Raw genomic sequence first — 22,898 nt, 5'->3', positions numbered from 1 at the left:
CTGGAAGTAATTAATAGATTGATTCTCCGTGAATCTGTCCGGTTCCTTTTAAAACTATCACCACCTTTGAGGTCAGCAAGTTCTCCTCCATGTGTTTCAGCAGATTACTCAGAATTTTCACATTGTAAAAGCAAACAAAAAAATTAACCTCTGCCTACATTTTCTCTACCATCCATGGCCAGGTCCGAATAGATAATGGTCCAGCAGGAAAAACTGTGTAACCAGATCAATCCTTCTCTTCCAGTCTAAACCCATTCTGGTTCTACCACCAGTCAGAAAAACAAATACCAAATGTTTGTTACTAGCTTTGCCCATGACTCCTGACACTGCCAAGGTCTGCCGTCCAGCCCACTCTTGAGTTCAGTCACTACAATCCTAGAAAAAGAATGGCTGCAACTGGGGGGAAAAAGAAACTTGCTCTTTTATATCACATACCATATCACATACCATATGTGGTAAAAAATTTCAGCAAATAGGAAATAATTTGCATGCAAAACTTTTTTTTTTTTAGAAAATATACTGCTACTTTTGCATAGTGTCTAACAGGTGTCTGATTTTTTTTTTTAATGCATTTAGGGATTTTCTAAAGAAAAGCCCTGGCAACAACAGCAGAAATAGTTCTCCAAAGAAGCTTTAAAATAGCATTGAAATTCATGGGAGAACTTTCTAAGGCCTCATTCTCTTTCTAAATTACTTGTATTTATAGATGAGGAAAAACAATGCACTTGGAAACCAGTGAAGAAAAATGCATCTTCCTATACAGCATAAAAATTACTTTGGTCTAAATCTATAAATGAAAATTAGGGTTCAAGAGAGGATAAAGGAAATTAAGGTTTCTATAGTAACTATCACTAGGATGCAGTTGTCGAAGGTGTTCTGGTACATCTTCCACTTGTTGGACTGCCTTGATTTCTCTCCTTGGTATGTGCCAAAACAGCTCTGGTGTAAGTACAGTAGGACTGGAATACTAGGAGAAAGTCTAAAGTCAGGGTCCTACAACATATGAGGCTTCCAAATTCAGCGCCCCTCAATTTTTCTTCCTTCTCCTAGAGGCTCCTTGTAGAAACAAAGATGCCAGCCTCGACTGCAATACATCCAATTTCTTTTGAAAACAATGCTAAAAGAGAAAGAAAAGGCACAAATTCTGCTATCTGGTAAGGCGGAGAACAGAGATAGAAGGTACTGGGGAGGGAAAGAGCTGTAGGTGGGTAAATTGAGAGTGGGGGGGAAATTGCAGGTGGGGGGAAGGAAGAGCACAGCTTCCATGAGAACAGAGGGCACATTTTTCCATTGTCCCCTTGACCCTGATAATGCCAGAGCCAGTTAGCTGTGTACTTGAAATGTGTTTTATTGGTACCCAATAGGGATGTGAAGATGCTTCAAAATGGTTGTGGTTATCATACCAGTTAGCACTTCCTTAAAGAAGCTGCATCTCTTCCTGAGCTCACACAGTAACTGCACAAAAATATATGCTTGAGTAACACGCCCATACCTGCTCTGAAGCACCTTGTAGCATCCCATCGGCACCACCTTAATTCAAACACTACACAGTGGAGGAGCTTTCTACACACCTGGAGATGTCTTTAGGTCAGCCTTCAATGCAACTGTGGCATTTAGATTTCCTTAGTTAAACGTCATGGAAGTATTTTTCAAAGGCCTTTAAAAACATATGCTCTGTTCCTTGGAAGGGACTAATTATCTATCATTTTCATTCTTGTATTTCTCATGTCTTCATTTCAATTTTTCCTTATGTTCTCTTTCCTTTTTTAGCTTTTTTTAAAAATCTAACACCAGGTCAAGCACATTAGCAAGGAGGAGGAGGAGGAGGGTGGCCTTGGGACCGGGTTAACTAAGGGACCGTCTTCTCCCCATAATTTCTACCCATCCAATTTGGTCCAGCAGGTTGGGCGTGTTGTGGGTCCCTTCAGCCACGGAATGTCGGCTGGGAGGGACCAGGAGACGGGCCTTCTCTGCTGTAGTCACTGCCCTTTGGAACATTCTTCCTTCAGAGATTAGGATGATCCCAATCCTGCTGGCCTCTCATAAGGCTTTAAAGACCTGGCTATGTGCCTGGGCCTGGGGCCCCAAATGTGTTAAGGGCCCTGTTTCCTAGCTATACTGATAATTATTATGATAATTTTCTTGGCCACCATATGTATTTTTGTATCATTTTGTAATTGTTTAATGGTTTTAGAATTGTTTGCCACCCAGAGTTACTTGGTTGAGGTGGGCAGCTATAGAAGTTAAATAAATAATTAAATAAATAATGCATGGGGAAAGAACTAGGAATAAGACTTTGAAAAAATACCAGTGACTTAGCCTGATCTTTTCTGCAGGTAGTGTTATCATGGTTGGAAGATTCACCATCTTTTCCTCTTGCATTATTGTTGACCCTCTGAAGTATGACTGCCATCTAGAGCTGAACTAACAATTATGAGCTGCTCCACTGAGTTTAAGCAGTCAAAAATACAATGATTAGCAAATTAGTCCTGCTGAACTTAGAATCTTTACAGTACTTTCAAATAAACATACATAGAAGTATGCTGTACTTTCCCAAAGAAATCAATGTGGAAAGTCCCATTGAACTTAGTGAATTTTACTTTCAAGTAAACATACATCAAGCTGTGTCATACTGAAATTCATGCAATGTATTATGAATACATTTAAATTAGATTTCAGTGCAACTAAATTCAGCTAATTTACTCAGGATCCATTCAGCTAGTTTAGTCTGGATCCAACCTAGGATTTCTGGGAGCTAGAGGAGGGGAGAAGCATGACCTAGTAACTATGTAATCAGAGTTTCAAAGACTTGTTATGAAATACCCAGGGAGTTTGTTTTATTATTTCTAAAACTTCATTCCAAGCAACAGTGCCAACATAGAAGCTATCAGGGGCATCTTTAAAGGACTGGGGGGAAGTGAGATCACACAGATCATGATGTCATTGTCCAAATGATGCAAATTATATAATTCATACATGATGTAATTGTGGTTTCTGCCAAACATTAGGAAAGCTATGAAGAACTGTCAGAGTAGCTGTAAGAGCAGCAGTTTAGTTATTATTCTTCCTTGAAACATTATCAAGTCATACTCACCCAGCATCCGTGCTGTTGCCACACAGTAATGGATCCGTTGTGCCCTCTTTAATGAAGTAGTTGTCTGTAATAGAAGTGCAGCAATCAATAAATGTTTTTAATTAGCAAAAGGTGCAAGCTGAAAAAATCTGGCCCCCTTTATTAGTGTAAATGGAGAATTGTTCAAGATTGTCTGCATGTACAATACCGTGGCACACTAAGAGATGTATCTATGCTAGAATCCTGCCCTCCCCCAGAGGTTCCTGTTTTTTACATATCTGAGAAAATGGACCCCAGCATCTAGTTGATATTATCTGAGTACTTAGATGGGAGACCATCAGGAAGTTCTAGACTATTAAGATGCATCAGGGATGCATTCTTGTAGCATCAGGAGTGAAGGACAACTTGGAGTGTATTTATATATAAAGTACCTTAACATTTATACATACAGTAATAGGCAAAAACAGGTCTGGGTATACTGGCTGAGGATTATGAGAGTTCCCTCTCACCTTCCCACGCATTTGTGGGAACGTGAGAGGGAAACAAAATGCTGGACTAAAAGAGGCCTTGGCCTGATCCACCCAGACTATTCTTGTAGTCTTACCAACCCATGAGAGAACTCTGTGGCCTGACCTTGGAATCAGGCAGGATGAGATTAATGCTACCTGCCTTTCCTTTCCTCTTAGCTGCCACCACCATCATATGAGTTCAGACCACTATAGGGAGAGGTTCAGGAGGCCTTTGCATTGTGGATTCTTCCCCGCATGCAGCAGGAAGTTCTGCTAAACTCAGCCATCTCTGCTTAGAATAACTAAAGAATGTCCAAAGCATTTATTATGTCCAGAGACGATGCATTGTTTTTGCCATCAATAAATAGCCACTTTTCTTTCAAGCATCCTCCCTTTCCATTTTTTCTTTCCTCATGTTGGGTGTGATGGTGTTGAGTAGAACTTAGCTATCTCTGGATGTGACGAGGCGCTTATAAAGCAAAACAGCATGACTGTGGCAGGAAGGAATGTGCAACAAGCCATCTCATGCCTCTACAGGATAGATAAAAGATAAAAAAGCAATGCCAGCTATCCTTTCATGCTCCCCCCGCTCAGCAAGCCTGGAGGAAATTCAAGGGGAAATCACTATAGGTGACAGAAAGAGAAGGGTGTTGGAGGCACTCTTTACAGGCTGATTAAGGGGTGATCTGAAATATGCAGCTATAAAAGGAATGCTAATTTTTAAATAATACAAGAAAATGCTTATAGGGCATAACTGCAATATCTGTGACAGGATTACAGAATTTGCAATCGCTTTTTAAGAACTTCCAGAGCATCTGAGAATGGCTGTAAATGGTGCACACTTTAATTCCCGTTGTGTCATTTCCTCCAGTTTCCATAGTACTTTCTGTACTATGACTGCTATGTCATATTCTCCTCTGAAAATAGAAAGGTAATACAGTAGAAAGGTGCTTTTTCTGCCCGAGATCCTGTTTAGGAGCTCACAAACACTGTAAAAAAAAATGGCATCGAACCTGCAGATCGATGTCTAGGAGCACCACTACAAGAATCTACCACTTCATTCTCCCCATGCATAAGCCAGATTTAGGACTGTGCATGATGCAGAATGGTGTTAGCTGCTGGGCTGTCCTCACAGGGACCGGCCTGGATTCTCTGAATCACTCCCCAAGCAACAGCTCTTTGCATGTGGTAAAGCAGAGTCTCAGGGAGTGGACTATGGTGAGCTGTGTGCTATTATGTGTTAGATCTTTACAGGCATAGATTTGATTTTTCATAAATGCCCTAAAACGTAGTCCTGAGCAACCCCCCCCCCCAAAAAAAACATGTCTTCTCAGGAGTCTTGTACATTTTGTTTTAATCAGCTGTCAAAAGTCAAAAGAGGATTAAACCAAGTCTGGTTCTTATATTGAATTCTATAGCATACTCTGCTTCAAAGTCAAACTTTCACAAGGCATCATAAATTCTGTCTGAGTTTCTAGGCATGAAGCTAGAACATGGAAACCATTCTACAAAGCCATTTTGCATTCTGCACCAGCAATTACAGACTAAGCTAACTGCCCTCCTTTAAAGTAATTCCTAAAATCCCATTCCAAAGGGCAAAAGAAAAGCACTGAATCTACAGGAACTGAAACCAAGGTGTGAAAAAATGAGAGCCTGTGAACACTGAAAAATATTACCAGCATGGCATGCTATTTTAGCAAGATAGTTGGGAAGATATCCTTTGACATCCTTCCACATTTCAAAAATTTTCTGAAAACCACCAACTTTTTCATGGCTATTATCCAGAATAGGCTTCCCACAGATAAATAAACATTCACTCCCTTGGGCAGGTAAGTCAGCCTTGTCTCTTGCAGAGGTACTAACTCTGGGGTGGCAAATAACTGGGTTTGAAAGTCAGCTTTTCAAAACTACAAAGGAGCTTAGTTACAATATTCTTTGTTTTCATGGAATTGTTATGTAGTGCCTCAGGTTTTTGTCTTGTCTTGAATTATTTTTGGATTCTTATGTAAGAGTTACTAGGAGTCAGGCAGCATATAAAATTAATAAATTATTATTATTGATTGGTTGTTTGTTTTCTTAAATATTGTTGGATTGTTTGCTGCCCAGAGTTATGCATTTAACTTGGCTAGCTATATACATTTTATAAATAAATAAATAACCTGCCTAGTGCAATGAAGAAGGAAGCCAGAGAACAACAGAGATGAGGAGATGCCAGAAATGTAGCTACTTTTATCTACTTTTTCTGTAACACGTACAAATTCTCTAGGTCCCCTGGCCCTCATCCTTAAATTGATCCCATTGGTCTGTAAAATGAGTAGTATAATAATACTGCCCAACCTTGCAGAATTGTTGTAAGGATCGTGGGGGCATGAGACATGTCAGGAAGAGTGAGATTATAAATTCATGAGCAGGGTCTGCTTTATTTTTAATCCATCTCTGCTGGTAAATGAAGATTAATCACCCCTTCGTTCAACTGAAAAAATAGGCATGGAAGTTTATGCCACTAAACACATGAATAAGTAGGATGCTAAAGTTTGACATCTTGGTTTACAGCAAGGCAGTAGATGTCAACAGACACAGTGTGGCTGGCAGTTTCCAAGGCAGGGATCTTCAGGCAAAGTAGAGCTGATGGGCACTGTTTTATGTTATCTTCACCTAACTATCTTTACAGACTTGTCTAGAAGAACACAACTCCTAGAGTTCTCTAAAAGCAGGGGAAAAAATGTGATTATCTGGCATTGCAACAATCCAGGCAACCACTAGACAACAGCCTCAAAAATTTTCTATACTTCTTTGCTGCCATCTAATGGTTGCCCACATTTTTCCACTCTGTATTTGATTGTTCTACCTAAGAGCCTGCTTCCCCGCCTCCCTTTTGCAATGTGTCACAGCCAAATTGTAGGCATGCAAATACTGTGGGAGTCTCTAACAAGTGACACAGAGTACTTTTCTATGTGATAGACCTCACTGAGATGGTGTTCCCTTTCCTAAAGTGTCCTTTTACCTAATAATGAGTTTTAAAAAATAAATTAAATGGCCTCAATGACATCTGAAATGCCTTTTGAAGCAGAATGTTTTGGAGGAAAACAACAAAACAACTAATAATACAGCCCATGTCAAAGCAACCAATAAAGCAATAATTCCCTCTATTCTCCCCCCCCCAATATCTGTATCAATGTAAAAAGTATTGATATGTAGGTAGGTAACACTTAATCTGTGAGACATGTACCATCAGTAGCATGTAAGAATAGTCTAGATATGATAGAGAGGCTGTTATTAAAATATTAACCAAATCTTTACAACTAGAAAAAAGTTGCTGCAACTCCTTTAAGAATATAGTAAATATATGTCTTAAACAGCCATATCTTTTTTTCAGGATCATACAGAAGCCTGAAGAACCACCAGTTTTATAATGAAAGCAGACTCTGCACTTCTGTGAGGTCTGAAACACATTTTCCAAATTATTCCCAAAACATTCCCAGTCTTACTAACGGATTGAGCAAGTGTTACCCCTTTACCCCAAAAAATCTGGAGCTGGGGGAATGCATTTTTCAGACTTGACCAGTCATTGAGCTCCTTAATTTTTCTCAAAAGAGAAGACTGCACTGTACATTTGCTTATTGCTATTTACCTCTTTAAAAATCTAGGCTGACTCATAACTCTTAAATGGAACTTTATTACTAAGTGTACCCTTAGTATCTCCATCAAGACATTTTTCTCTGCCAAATCCTAAGCTTCTTTCCTAGAAACTATCTTCTTTTCTAGAAACACACATTAAAAAATCATATATGGGAGAATTTTTCTTCTGATCAGCAACCATTATTACACATTTGCCACAAACGTACATAATTCATCAGTTTCATGATGAACTGAAGTTGTGTACTGTTTGATTTTAGTACAATGTCTTAGAATCCTTATGTTTGCAATAGTTAGATGATCATCAAAATCCTCATGTGATCATTTATAATGCTCTAAAAAAAAATTTCTCTGCTCCAATGACTGTGAACTTCAGCCTCCATCACTCAAAACGAATGGCTGTTGACCATGCTGAAAGAGGCAACAGAAGCTGTAGCCAAATATATCTGCTGAGGACCAAATTGGGGAAGGTAGCTTTAGACTCCTCAGCAAGCATAATATCAGGATAAACTTTCTAACGTAACAGTTTGCTTGGTAGGTGGCATACTCTTCTTCCGCAAAAATCTTTAGGCCAATGCTGAATACCTGTTGACCAAGGATTCTGGGCTTGCTTTTTACACCTTAGGCGTCCCTTCCACCCCTAAACAAAATAAACCTTTCACTGCCTTCATCGTTTCCTCTAGCAGGAATTACCTTCCTGCTATGAAAGTCATTGCCCTTCCTATTCAAAAACACACTCCAGGCAGTTTTGCATAGTTTTGGACAGTACGGGGATATTCCAGCGTTTTTTCTCTCTCTGTGTTCTCTTTCAGACAACTACTTGTATCTCCTTGCATTTTGTACTCTGATTACCACCACATCTCTCTCTCTGCTACTTATCTCACCTCACTTTCCCCATTCTGGGTGTTACTGTAGCTTCTCATCTACCACCTTCCTATATTCCTGACATATAATTCCATGTTGATGAGGCCTTTCTCCATCCCTTGGCATCACTATATTTTAGCCAAGTGGCAGCTGGGTGTTCTTGAATATTGTTCTTATAACAAGGCCTTCCCCTGCTCGATGCCTCAGTTTTGACAAAACAAAAGGATGCTCCGTTTCCTGCCTTGGCCATGCTGCTGAGGTATTCTGGGAGTACACTCAACACATCAAGAGAACCCCAAGATGAAAAAACTGAGGCAACTATCTTGCATTTGATTTGATTTACCATATACACTCACATGCAGAGAGGTGCATGTGTAAATATGGACTCAGGAACCTGGTTCACACAGTACTCTAAAACATGTTCTTAATCATGCTTTGCCCGAATAAGCCACCATTTGCTAGTTTTCCAAGTCCTCTAAGTCTTGTAGTTTATACACCACAGTGGCTGGGTTTGCAGAACACTCCTAAGCCAAACCCTGATGAGCTATTATAGCTTAGTGCAACAGATGAGGCCAGACACTAAAACATTCTCTTCCATGTGTTGTGCAATTAAATTGAACAGAGTAGTTATTTTTAAAAGAGCACTTGGTGAACTCTGGAAAATACAGCTTCAGGCTTGAAATATAGTAACCTTCTTTATATATTTATTGAGATGGTTTGTTCATCTGGGATTTTATATTTTATATTTATATTTTTATGATGCACTTGGTATTTTAATTGAATTGTAAACTGCCCAGAGTTGCTTGGCGTGATGGGCAGTGAAGAAATGTGATAAATAACTAAATAAATAAATATTTTTTCATGTTTTCTGTTCTGTTCTTTTTGTTTTCTTTTTTCTATCTCCTTTTTTCTTTGTCTCTTCTTTTCCTTTCTTTTTTTCTTTTCACGTTCACTGTTTTTTTCTTTGAATATATTTATTATGTATGTAAAATCTTTTAATAAAAACTATTTTAAAAAATAGTAACCTTTTTAGACCTAATTCTGAATCTAATTTTCTTAAAAATTAAATTTTATTTAAACATGCAGTGATCAGCAAACGTAAAAACAATAAAATGAAATAAAATTCCAAAAACTTTGTACCATAATGAACTTTTACAACATCAGATAAATATATCCAGACAAAGCCCCCAAAAAGAAGAAAAAAGAAAGGAAAAAAGAAAAGCAGAATAGGATGAAACTGCTCAAAGTAAATTTTTTGATTTTAACAAAATTTTAAACTTCTGTGTCTATTATTTCTATCCTGTTCAAAATTACTAACAGATTAGTAATTTAATCTCATAGAAGACAATCTATTAGGGGTTACTTTGCTGAAGTAACTAAAAAAATTGATTCACATGTGAATCAAACAATATTTATTTTATTATTTTATTTATTTATTAAATTTAGTTAAATATAGTTAACTATCGGATTCTTCACAACTTTTTGCTGCTGTATTAATTTTTCAGTCATTGCTATTGGCCACCCATTTAAATACTGTGCAAATTTTCAAAGGGGTGCTTCAAATTTCAGTAAATCACTTGCTGAGAAGGGCGGCTATAGAAATCGAATAAATAAATACACAAATGAATAAATAAATAAATAAAGCATTCTTTTGAAGCATATTTCTAAAAGCTAAGCAAGCCACCATGTTGCTTCCTTTCCTCTCCTTTGTAAAATATTCAACAAGCACTGCACTGGATGTGGGTTCTCTGGCATGGTTCTCCAAACATTGTTACAGGCTGTCAATAAACAGGCAAGTAGCATATCCTTGAAGCACTGGTCAAATGTTTCAGCCAGCGATCTGGAGGAGGTGAGCAGTGTGTCTTAAACAGGTGAAGGGAAGGGAAGACATTTCACCTCTGCTACCTCTCACCTTTTTTTCCACTCTCTCCAGGAGCTTTGGCAAGTGCTGCAAGAACCAAGTTCTTTGCTTTCTCAAGCACAGTTCACCCATGCTTTGGCTTTGGCCATACTAATTTTAAATTATTTATTTGTTTATTTTGGCACAGCCCAGTCTAGAGAACATAGCTCTCTACCTTCACCAGGATGCCCTTATCAAAGCCCAAAGATATGTGGTGTAGGTACACCTCTTTGCTTTGACAAACAGAATCAAGTCACCTCTATAGCATGAATCAGATCTAGATCACCTTGCCCAAGTTTAGGAACATGTTCTTTATTTTCCAGTGTTTGGTTCTGGTAAATCAAGCAATAACAACATTTATTATCTTGCATTATTTTATAAATCCTGGGGCGGGGGGAGGACAATATACCCATGCTAGCATTAATTATTAAAGACTGTTATGTAATTTTTTCCAATTTCCTCAAAAGCTTTCAGCCAAAATCAGGAAAGAAATAGGCACTCCCACCAGAGACCATAAAAAGCACAGTACCAATTGGTTTGCAACTGTTCCAATCCAATCTAGAAAGATTAATATAATAGAATTTAAAGGGCAGGAGGCAATACCATTCATGAATTATTTTGATAGTTCTTTCTAACATGCTAAAATAGATTTAAAAGAAAATGTATACCATTAAAAGTTCCAGGCTGAATTATCATGTTCAAATCCCAAATCTTCCAATTTTTAAAGGCTTTTCAGCTTTTTGTATTTGACTCTCATTCTAATTTAATAACATGGGGAGGGTGAAACAGTAGCTCCTTCCTCCAAGCCCTTCCCCCGAGCATCAAACACCTCAATGGCTTGCCCACCTGTCTTAATCTCTCGAAGGAGAGCTGAAAAGTAGATAGTTATATTTTTATTGTTTATTGTTTATTGTTTATTTATATTTATATTTATTGTTTTTATAATTGTATTGAATTTTAACTTTGTTTTATTGTAAACCGCCCAGAGTCCCTCCTTTGGGGGAGATGGGCGGTGATAATAAATAAATAAATAAATAAATAAATAAAGAAAGTCTCCGGTTTTTTTCCAACAGAAGAAGAAATTTTCTAACCATTTGTCATATTATCCCCTTAATAATAAATAAATAAATAAATAAATAAATAAATAAAGTCTCCGGTTTTTTTCCAACAGAAGAAGAAATTTTCTAACCATTTGTCATATTATTCCCTTAATAATGATACCAGTACCACAGAGGTCCACAGATACTGAAAAACCCTTCCTTAAGACAGTTCCCCTTGGGATTTAATGGAAGTATGAAAAGCCAGCCAGGGAGATGAAGCCCACTGCCAAGATGATGACTGCACAGTGGCAGATCATAGCCTCTTATGGACTGCTTTAAGGACAGTCTTCTTCATACCTTAAGTGCAAGAATGTGATACACCACTCAGGGGATTTTCATCAACAGTCTTCTCCTTTCCAAAACATTCTCTATCACCACTTTGAATAAGACTTGGCGGGGAAAATGCAGGAGAATTTTTCTGCCTGGACCAAGCCCTAAAACTTGTAATTCCTTGAGCAAATGCAACTATTGAGATTCCAGTTGAAATGCTGCTTCCTAATGAACAATGACAGGCTTTTACTTAATCTAGTCCCACTTTGATTGAATTCAGCATCCTAATCCTCACTTTATCTGCATTTGCCACATCAATCTTCCAACCATTGAAATGCCAATCTTATTATGTAGAGTGATCAATAACTCTCAAACAATGTTAAGTCATTCATCTCAGCATAATACTTACAAAATGATGGATTTCCAAGTGCTGCCATTCATATTTGGCTTTTTTAAAATGCGTAACAGCACCACATACAGAACAGGACTTCTGCAACCCATCTAAGGATGTAGCATCATCCAATTCTTGGTCCCACCCATCCATTACAGATCCATGTGCTGAGACTAGTTACCTTTTAAGTCACTGCACAGTTGGAAAATGCTCAACAAAACACATGCCTCCTGACACTGCAAGAAAGATGCAGCTATTGAATTTTGTCGTGCTGTGTGACTAATCAAAGAACAATTTATTCACAAGGTGGCATACATCAGGAAGAGTCTCCTCATTTTGTGCCCCCAACCTGTGAAGTAGGTTGGTTGTGGGCCAAGATGACCCAGTATACTCTATGGTCAAGGATGAACCCAGGTCTCCAGGGACCTTATCTACTGCTAAAGACAGGGGTGTCTGCATGAGAGGTTTAAAAAAAACAGTAAAGATTTATTCATTTATTTCTTTATTCAATTTATATAGCCACCCATTTCATGTGATTGTGGCAGTGTTCTCACTCCATCTTTGCAGCTGCCATTTGACTTTTTTTACCCTCTCCCCCAATGCCCTTGGCTAAGGATATTGCTTGGCTGAGAATCCCTCCATGGTTTAAATTCATGCCTGCCTTCACTTGGATCTCGAGGTGACATCCAGTGCTTTGAAGTCCAGAGATTGGGAGAAATGAACAGGGAGCATAATCAGGGGAGCCACAGAAGTGAACAGTCATGAGATAGGTGGTTGGCCATATGCAGCATTAAAAATGCTCATTTTATCATTTTTACTTGGGGCAAACAGAACATTCTTTCCCATGACACAAGAGTACTTATTTCTTAGAAATCCATGGTCATCTCAAGAGGCTCTTTTATAAGAACATTTCAGTCCAAGGTTGACAATTATCTTGTTGCACCACTGCCCACACTGATACCTCATTTCCTTAGCCTGTGGTACCAAATTTCCACAATGTTTCCTGTAGTAATTTGATTTCTTCACTTTCCCCCAAGAGGCCTGTCCAAGCATGCTTTTTTTGTGGGAGCACTAGATATTTTTGTTAGTTTTCTTGTCCTAATAAAACTGGGACTAATCCAAAGGTATGAGAACCAGTTTGGTGTCGTGGTTAAGGCATCAGGCTAGAAACTGGGAGGCCATGAGTTCTAGTCCTGCCTTAGGCACAAAGCCAGCTGGGTTATCTTGGGCCAGTCACTTTCTCTTGGCCCTAGGAAGGAGGCAATGGCAAACCGCTTCTGAAAAACCTTGCCAAGAGAACTGCACAGACTTGTCCAGGCAGCCTCCCAGGCAGAATCGGACATGACTGAACTGATTAAAAAAAAATCCAAAGGTATTCTGGGATTGCATGATTTACTAGTGGTCAGGAAGGGTCTAAATGAGCTAGGGAGTAACTTGTTTTTCAGGAAGAATGGTAAAACCAATTGTTCCTGAAGGAGCAGATATGCAAACTTTGAAATGCTTATTTTCTTTTAATTTCAAGTATATCTGCTCCTATCCTTTCTAAATTAAATCATTCCTGAGTGAGCTATAACACAGAAGCAGACACATAAATCATGGAAAAAAGAAATAAAGTCCAGGCAGATCACAGCTGCAAAAGTACATTTGCACCTTGGATTCCTAAAAGATGTCCTCTTGGGTTTCTGAATCACATCTGCCTTGCAATTTCTCAAAAGTTTTTCTCTCCTGTTAAAAGAAATGTTTTTTTCCCCATATTCTTATTTCTATTGTTTTTCAGAATATTTCAGAAAGTGATCTAACCCCAGCCAAGGCAACTGACTATATTTTCCTCTATTATTTTTGGCACAAGCCCTGCAGAACCCAGATTACATCATGGTACAAAATGACCCGATTTCAAGATCTGCCTTGCAATTGCCCACTTCTGTACACCTATGAAAAGAACAAAAGCCCTACCCTCTTTTGCACCAGACTGCCTTAATTTTTCTTCTCCAGAACATAGTATGATGCAGAGGACCTGGCTGCAAGTACCTACACGAGTTTGATCCTTTCTTGGGAACTCCACCTCCTAAAACGAAGTTCCAAGGTAACTGCATGTAGCTATTTCCCCAGGGAGAAGGGTTTTATCCAGGCCAAGTAGTGAAGCGATTTAAGATAGTTAAGCTGCTGCTACCTGCTGTTGAAAGGGTAGATTTACCTGGAATCTGGATGGGGCAAGACTTTGAATCAAATGGGGCCAGTTTCCCCCTTTAACCTAGGTGACTGTTCCAGGTATTTTGCACTATGTAGTGCTAGTGTAAAACCACCACCAGAATAATAACAAATAAAAGATTTCTATTTTAATAAGTACAACAAAGTGATTACTGAAAAATAAAACATCTGAACTGATTTATAGAAGGTGTAGATCTTCATACAAGTGCTAGGAATTACTAATAAGCAAAACTGACAAGCAAAACATTACTGGGGGGGGGGGGAAAGTGAGCAATTGTACAACTATTCAACTGAGCAAAGCAACACTGAAAATAAATGAATCATCCCTGGAGTTCTGCCTCTATTTTTCTTGCCTTGTTCTAGTTCTCCCAGGTCTTTGGAACAGAAGGCCAGAATTCTAGGCCCAATCAAGAAACTTGCTTCCACATTTCTTGCTACTCTCAAGATCTATAGTTGATAAGTGGCTGTGGATAAAGAAACTTCTATTTGTCTCTTCAAACTGAATCCTGGCCAGAGGACAGGAAAGTGGCTGTACCAAACAACTGAATTACTACAGATAACCATCTAACCTGTAAGATTTTAAATCTACCATAGCAACAGAAGCAGATGGAATAGTAATCAATACCCATCCCTTTCCAAACTGTGGCCTACTCATTTTCTGTAACCACTTCCTTTGGTCTTTTATATATTCTTTGATCTGGAAGTACCCACGAGGACTGTACCATCTCCGTTTTCAGATGTGGTAACCAAGCAGTTCGAAAACATGCAAATGTGAGTAGATTAATTGGTACCGCTTCGGCGGGAAGGTAACGGCGTTCCGTGAGTCATGCTGGCCACATGACCCGGAAGTGTCCTATGGACAACGCCGGCTCCAAGGCTTAGAAACGGAGATGAGCACCGCCCCCTAGAGTCGGACTCGACTGGACTTTACGTCAAGGGAAACCTTTACCTTTACCTAACCTTTCTTCAGAAATCCCTCCAAGCAAAAAGCACCCTGTTTCAAGTATTGTTCTCTTCAGAGAAGTTCAATTTGACCTCCTTCCTCTGAGGCCTGAAAGCCTTAGACCCAGCATGAAAATCTACCTGAGACAACGCTTATGCAACCATCTAAATCATCTCATGGAAGTCCAGCCATGTGGGGGCCCTGTGGTGCCTGAAGAGATGCCAGTTTTAAGATCGGGAACATTAATACACACACACCAGCATTTGGGATCTAGCCACGAGGTTCATATTTTCATAGAGCAGTTTGTCCATGGCAAGCTGAACCTTGGTGGAATCAGAAGTCACATTGTTTTTATCCATCTTTGGGCCTCTTTGAGTTGTTTGGCTAAAAACATTGAGCTGAACAGGGTGGAATGCTGATGACTGGAGACTGAACCAAGCTTTGGAGGGGTTTGGTCCCAGCACCAGGAAATAGGACGAAGTCTCTTTTGTACTTTCTATGGAAGTGACAATTGATTCTCAGAATTGTTTCCTGTGTTCCTTCCTTAAGTTTACCTCTCCTGGTACTCGGCTCAAAAGTTCCAAAAGATTTCGGACTGATTTGATGTATAATTCTACACCTTCCAGCACACAAACTAACCTGTTTGAATCAATCACCCATAGAAGTGTTATTTTCCCCTTCAGTAGATATGTTCAAACCAAGGTTTAGCATCTGCTAGGGGTGTTTTAATTTGGATTCATACACTGAACAAGGATTGGAATTTATGGCTTAAATCACCACTTCCAGTTCTTGATTCTAGGAAGATTCTTCTGATAACTACAGCGACCATTACTTCTCTTTCAGTGATCCTAATAACATCACTGTCTGATTGCTACTAACAGGCCACCTACCTTCACATAACACCCTTAGTCACATCTGGCAAACACCTAGCAAATACCTTCACAATGCATGCTAAGCTTGATTAATATTAGTTTTGGCTGGGGGGGGTTTGTGATTTACTTTGTTTTGTGACACAAACCGTCTGGTTTGGTATATAGTGCAAACCCAGAAGATGGGTTCAGTCAATAATCAGGTAACTGTTCTATGAATACAGCCATAGTAGTCTTTTCTCTAGCTCCCAACGAATGGCTGATCAGCTAAGTTGCACAAAAAATGAGCAGGATTCATTTTTTTGGTTGAAATGGACTCGATCCATTTCAGCCAACGTAGGTAAGTAAACTTGAACTTGACAAAGAGCAGCAAAGAAATGAAGTTACCTGGATCGCTGAGAAATTCATCCAAGGTTTGCCAGGCCTTCTGATCTGAAGCAAAGGTGCCGTTGGTGGAGTTGAATTCTATGTAGTCTCGGACACACTTGTGCCTGAGGTTTCCCATAAACAGCTGGAGTCCTATGAGGGCAAAAACACTCAAGCAAAAAACGGTCAGGATCATCACATCTGCAAGTTTCTTAACTGACTGGATAAGGGCTCCAACGATGGTCTTCAAACCTAAGGAGACAACAGTTAAGTGTTTAAGAGGCTGGCCCATGAAAGCAGCCAGCATATAAGCTGTGTACAGGAATTAAAACTCAAGCAACTGTAAGATACCCATCCCAAATATTTCCTGGTTCCAAATGTATGGTATAGATAGTATGGCTGTGCAATGTTTCAGATTCAAAGGCTTTCAATGCTTCAAAGCACATGGGATAAGCAGGTAGCACCTGTCTGCAATTCCTTAAAGCAGCTGCATTTTTTCCTGAGACTGCACAAGGGCAAAAGAAAGAATTCCCAATGAATGTCACCCTAATAAAATTCTGGGAGGTTTTCCAAGTGCCTGGCTTAGGCAAAACATGTTGGAATTATGGGAATAGTAAATAGTACTGACATTTCTCAGGCAGAAAATCTCTCGGGTAGGTGAGGAATATCATATGCTTATGACTGACTTGCACTGCTTATTTGTTCTTCAAAGGGGCATCTCCTAACTGGCTCTGCTTGTTAAAAGTAGTTTCTGCACATCTGCAGAAACCACTTCCATTAAAGCGAAGGAACTAACTGAGAGAGGCCAGCCCTACTTTGATGCTTTTCAGAACCTCTTGGCTCTACAAGGGACTTTGCTACACCAAGGTAGAGTATCATGCCTTGTTAGGTGAAGCTCTTTGTTAAGGCAAGTCCACTACAATTTGCACAGGCCTAGTGAGTATTTATATCTATCAATCAACTTTGTCTTGTATTCCTGACATATTTCAAAGAAGATAAATGGTAAGAAAATGGCATTTTGGAATTTCTTTCCTATTCTTGTTTTCCCATAAGGAATGAAATTTTAGAAATATTAAGATTTGCAATTCTGGATTTGTAGCATTTCAGAATTCAGTATTTGAGATAAAATCTGGAAAAAAATAGTTAACCTTTGAAGATCCATGAGATAATGCTTCTGTACACTGCTTGTTAGGAAAAGATCCACAGTGCACTGGATCTGGGCTGATAAAATTTTGGCTATGTGATGGAGAACGGCAATGGATTCTCAAAACCAGAGTGGATTTGTCTAGCTATGTTTTTCATATTTCATCGCCATACACAAATCTTATATTCCTTAAAGCAGGGTTCAAACTGGCAGTTCTGGGGGGGGTGTTATTTTATTGTGGAGCATATAGTGGGATCAATGACAGAAATATGAAGCTACTTCACTGGTGTTGCTTGTACAGTATTAGCAATCCAAAGTTGCTTGTACAGTATTAGCAATCCAGAGTATTAGCCATTCCTGGCTCTGTAAGTTCCTTTTCAGCTAGTAATACTGTAAATCAGCCTTTCAGAACTTGGTCCTCAACAAACATTGACCCATGGTGATCTGGGAATGATAGACATCTGGAGAGCACTAGCTTATGAAAAACTACTGTGGATTGAAAGCTAGATTTTTCTGCATTTAAGGTATAAGCCTTGCATGTGAGTTCTCCCCTTTTTCCCCAAGTAGAATACTTTGTGTATTTTAGGCTGCTGATTTCTCAGAAAACCAGATAGGCTTAACATACTTAAAAGTAAAGGAAAAAATTCAATCTCCCAAAATACACATATAAAAAAGTGGGAAAATCCATGAAAACCTGTCACTACAATGTTTAGTCACTACAATGCCCACAATCACTAAAAGAAAAAGAAAAAAAGCTAAATGTGTCTTCCTAATTACTGAAAAAACTGAGCCCTGCCTTAAGGGATTTTTTTTTTGCGGAAGATCATAGCATTAAGGTCACTGTAAAAAGCTGCCAGATCAGTTTTCTAATGAATTTTAATTGAACAGCATGAGAACAGAGCTGCTAGAGCACTCATTAAGCGAGAATTTTTTTGGATACAATTTCTAAAGTTCTAATGTCCAGACTGGGGCTTCCCCTGTTGCAGTTGGTTAAACATGGGCTGGATTTTGTTCCCCAGCCTTTGTAGTCCCTTCCTATATCTCTATGCAACCTTTTGGGCATGTAGACTCAAGATTGCCAAGTCCAGCAAGTGAAAAGACCAACCTGTATGTGAACCTGTCCCCAAAGACAGTGAACTTGGTGAGACAGGGCAAAAGAAGAAATATCCTCCTTTTACCCATGTGCTCAAAATAAAAATAAAGAGGCAGATTATATTTATGATAATCGGGTAGATATGTATAAAATTGGTGCCATTCTTTTATTTATTTTGAACGTTGCCAAGACGGAAGTAGAGGAAGATAACTTGGCATGTCTCTGCCTGCTTTCTGGCCCGTCTTTGTTTTGTTTGTTTAAAATTCAGTCCAAGTACTACTGATCTAAATTTCCTATAGGCTAGAAAGCCTTAGGACCTCAGGGAGCCTAAGCTGCACCCAGCTCATCCTTTGTTTAACTTTCACTGCACCACTTGTCCAGGTTCTAATTATCAGAGCTTCTAATGTCTGAAAATTCCAGTCTTGGAGGATAGTGAAAGTAGCAGGATAGAAGGATTGCCCCTTTCAAGATGCTGGATTGCCCCTTTCAAGATCACAGTCCTGTATCTAAGCCCGGAATAGAGAATCTGAAAAATCATGTGTGCTAAGATAGCTCTAATGAAACTGATGCGAGCAGAAACAGAAGTGCACCAGTATGCAGTTTGTTGCCAGCCTGCTAAACTACTGAACTACAGATTACTAGACTGAGCTTTGTCTCAGCTGAACCCCAAAACTTTACAAATCAGGAACAGAATTTCTTAATGCAAATCATATAAAAGTTTGATAGTTACATTTTGTGTCTCTACCCCTACCCTGCCATTTTGCTTAGCCTTCCACCACTAGCCTATATTCTCTGCAGAACTAACGTTGTAGAGAATAGGGAAGAAGAGACCCAGGTTCAGATCTCATGAGGTGGCCTTTGATCAACCTAATCTACCTACAATAAGGTTGTTGTAAGCTGAAACTTGGAGAAAAATGCAGCTGACCTTTGCTCATTGGAGTTTATAAATATTTTATTTCCTTCCTTCCTTTCTTGGAAGGGCTGGCTAGATATGAGTGTCAGAAAAAACAAAGGCTGGTAAACTTAAAACTGTGACCCATTCATTTTTTTTAAAAGGAACTTACTAGATGCATTTTGTCAGCTCTTACATTACTTTTATCAGTGGAGTCATAAGCCAAATCTGTTACTAGCATTTGCAAACAGTCATTGCTACCCTGAATACAGCGAGTAAAGCAGCTTTTAAGCATTTAAGGATTAAAAGAACCATCCCATCATTACAAAAGCGACCTTAAAAAAATCAGTGTAGAGGCTTAGTAAGTAGATATTTTTTCTAAAACCCCACAAGAACTACCCCAAACTGTTAGATTTTTGAAAGATATAGTGCAATATTGCTAATTTTTAAGTTATGGTGGTTTTTATAGCTAGACAATCCCCACATGTTTTTCCTTCATGCTTAATCTTCTCAAGCATCAGAATATTTTGATATTCGTTCCACGCTCCCATATACAGTATAGACAGACAAATGCAATCCTTGTATGGTGTTCAGCTAAGGCTCCATAGGTCTGAACTGGCTTCCGAGGCCAAACTGGCTGCAAAAGGGAGAGGAACTGTCCAAGTCACAACACATGGAGGCATATGTTTTGTTCCCATAGGGAGCACATTTTGCAGAAAGCAGTGGTACAAAGCAAATTTTAGAGGCAGTTTCCTAAAGACTGCACTGATGGCAATAAACTAACATCACTTATTATTTTATCCCCCCCCCAAAAAAAAATTCTCCACAAAAAAATCACTTGTGGATGAAATATGGATAATAATTTATTGTTGTAAGCCGCCCAGAGTCACTCGCTGAGATGGGCGGCTATAGAAATCAAATAAACAAACAAATAAATAAATAAAATAATGTTTGATTATAGTGCATTTGTGTTCCATGTCTTATAATAATACAGGATCATCTTGTGTATCAAAACAGTCTGTCTCTCTTATATACCCACTTTTTAAAATAGCAGGAAATGCAAATTTCTCATTAAAAAGAAGTCATCTTGTCCCTCTTAAGAAACCACTATGGGCAGAATCCACCAGAATTAAGCTCTTTTAGATCCCACTGTTTTCAACTGAAAAGTAAATTCTGTACTTGGATCTCAAAATGAGTGTTGTTTAAAAGTACTGAACCTTAGCTTGATCATGCATGGCATCTACCAAACTATTTCATTAGCCCTACCTGTATGGAGAAACCTAGACTTGTGAAGATTTCCCTATCATAGACACTACAGGTAGTCCTCGTTTAGTGACTGCTTCAGACAGCAATCGTTTGCAGTTATGACAGTGATGAAAAAGTAACTTCGCAACCAACATCTCACGACCGTCGAAGCGTCTCTGTCAGTCACGTGTTCACCATTACAGTCAGTTAGCATGCGTTGTCCTGTGCCCGACCCGTTTTTTTCTCCCCCCACTTGTAGAGCAGAAAGATTGCATAAACTATCTCTTTCTGAGCTGCTTTTCTCCACAGCCCAGAGCTTCCCTAAAAAGTATTAACCCCAAGTTAACAAGCTCAGCTCTGTGACCTAAATTAGTTGATTAGAAAGTTGCAGCTGCTGCCTGAAATTGATAAGACCCTAATCAGTTTCACATTAAAACATGCTTTCGTTTGCATCCTAAGTGGCTCACAGCAAGCACACTGGGCAAACAGCTGGTGCTAGCACATTCCTATGTGTATTCCTCACTGTATCCCTGCTTACTCTCTTGTAATCCCTTCCTCTCCAATGAATGTAAATACAAACATCAATTATCTTCTTCCTAATTATTCCATCTCCAGGGTGAGTATTCCAAAGGATGGGGGAGTGGGGAAAGAGGGCTATAAGATTTGCCCTTTTCCCCAGCTTCTGTCCTAACAGCCAGGAACCACGCTGAGACAAGGAACAGGTCTCTAGTGTTTTATTGCTTGTACATAACAGGAATCCTAACAAACTGAAGAAGCGTGAGAAAAACCCAGACATATAAACCCCAAGGCTAAGGCGGGCCCGATCTGTGTCTCTTGGAATGGCTACCTAATTCCTCAGTGCTACGCATGCGCTTTACAGCCTGGATGGGAGCCCCCTGCTCACCATCCTTACTCATGACATCTTCCTTGTGAGTCAAGTTCCAGAAACCTTCCCCACTGCTTTGCTCACCCGGCTGTGTGGGGTTGTATCCTTCTGACACTGTAAAGCAAAGGAAAGCTGAAGTAAAACCATAAGCACAGTCGCAGTGCAATGATTTTTCACTTAGTGACCACTTTGCTTAACAACTGAGTTGCCAGTCCCAACTGCGGTCACTAAATGAGGACTACCTGTATTTGGAGAAATTTCAGATTTTCTTTTCAATGCATTGGGATGCTGTTAAAAGAACGAGAGTAGGGCCAGCAAAGCCAAAAATAAAACAAACCTGGTCATCCTGATCACATCCTACCCAACTGCTAGGGGATGTTGCTTGTGTCTTGGGTGAAGAAGAATAGGAGATAATAGGGCTCAATGTGTGTTATACCTCCAAGTAGTTAACATACTTTGAAAGTCAACTGCCAATATATATTTGAATGTGGTGGTGGGGGACTTCAAGGCCCAATTCAAAGTGTTGGTTTTAATCTATGAAGCCCTATACAGCCTAGCTCTGGGATATCTCAGGGACCTTCTCTTCCAGATGGATCCTGCTTAACCTGTGCAGTCATCAGGATAGGGGTTGCCTATAGTCCCAACCCCTTGAGAAGTAAGGATGACATGGTCCCAAGGCAGACCTTTTATGTGTGGACCTGAAGCTCTGGAAGAACCTGCCCTCAGACAAGCACATGGACCCCTTGCTCTTGTCTTGCAAGGTAATAAATGCAATTTTGTTCAGGTAGGTTTTTGGAGGTTAGTGGTGATGCTGGTTGTTATTTGGCCAGGATCTGATTTTATTATTTGTGTTTATGTATGCATTTTAAGTATGGCTTTATTGATTTAATGGCACTGTATTGTTTATGCTGTAAACAGCCCAGAGTCTTAGGACAGGGCAGGATATTAAAGAAGGCATAAACAAACACACATACAAACAAAGCAGAGTTGATCTTTCTCATTGATGGGAGAGACATTTTTGGCCAATGGAGTTGTTCTCCTTTTGAACGTACGCAGCATTTCTGACATGTTCTTTAGAACCTATGCAGTGTTACAGATTTTTAAAATTACTTTTTAATCAATCTGAAATAAAATGCCACACCCGTTTTCATTGCGCCCTTGCTGGTAGCAAACTGGGAGTCCCTTTCTGTGAATTTTCAAGAAACTGTGATGTTCAAAGTGAAGCTGTCTTTCTGCCTTGCTCAATGACAGAATGAGGACAGTGCTTTGAATGACTTTCTGATCTTGTTGTATAACCAGAATCTAACTGACCATTTAGGACTGTGATGATCTCTCTTTTACAACAAGATCCCTGGCTGGCTACCAGTTGAGGATAGTCCTGGGGTAGAAATGGCATTTGAGCAGATGGATTCTCATAGAGAGCAGAGAAGTTGGAATATAAGAAAGATAACAAGAAAACTGTCTCTATGGAATATTTTAAACCCTCACAAATATTAACAGGCAGATATT

The 22,898-nt window shown here is 39.3% G+C and overlaps 1 protein-coding gene across 1 annotated transcript in view; it reads right to left on the bottom strand.

The window, feature by feature from the left end:
* LOC134496139 (sodium channel protein type 5 subunit alpha-like) overlaps positions 1-22,898 on the bottom strand; it is a 90,573-nt gene that overhangs the window by 26,183 nt on the left and 41,492 nt on the right. The window contains exons 6-7 of the mRNA XM_063301895.1: positions 16,151-16,381; positions 3,095-3,158 (exon numbers count right to left, since the gene is read on the bottom strand). Coding sequence (XP_063157965.1) covers positions 3,095-3,158; positions 16,151-16,381 — 295 coding nt within the window. The remainder of the gene's footprint in view (positions 1-3,094; positions 3,159-16,150; positions 16,382-22,898) is intronic.

The sequence above is a fragment of the Candoia aspera genome, chromosome 4 (genome assembly GCF_035149785.1).
Source record: "Candoia aspera isolate rCanAsp1 chromosome 4, rCanAsp1.hap2, whole genome shotgun sequence".
NCBI lineage: Eukaryota > Metazoa > Chordata > Lepidosauria > Squamata > Boidae > Candoia > Candoia aspera.
The sequence above is the reverse complement of the archived record's forward strand: the minus strand, read 5'-3'. Positions and strand labels throughout refer to the sequence as shown.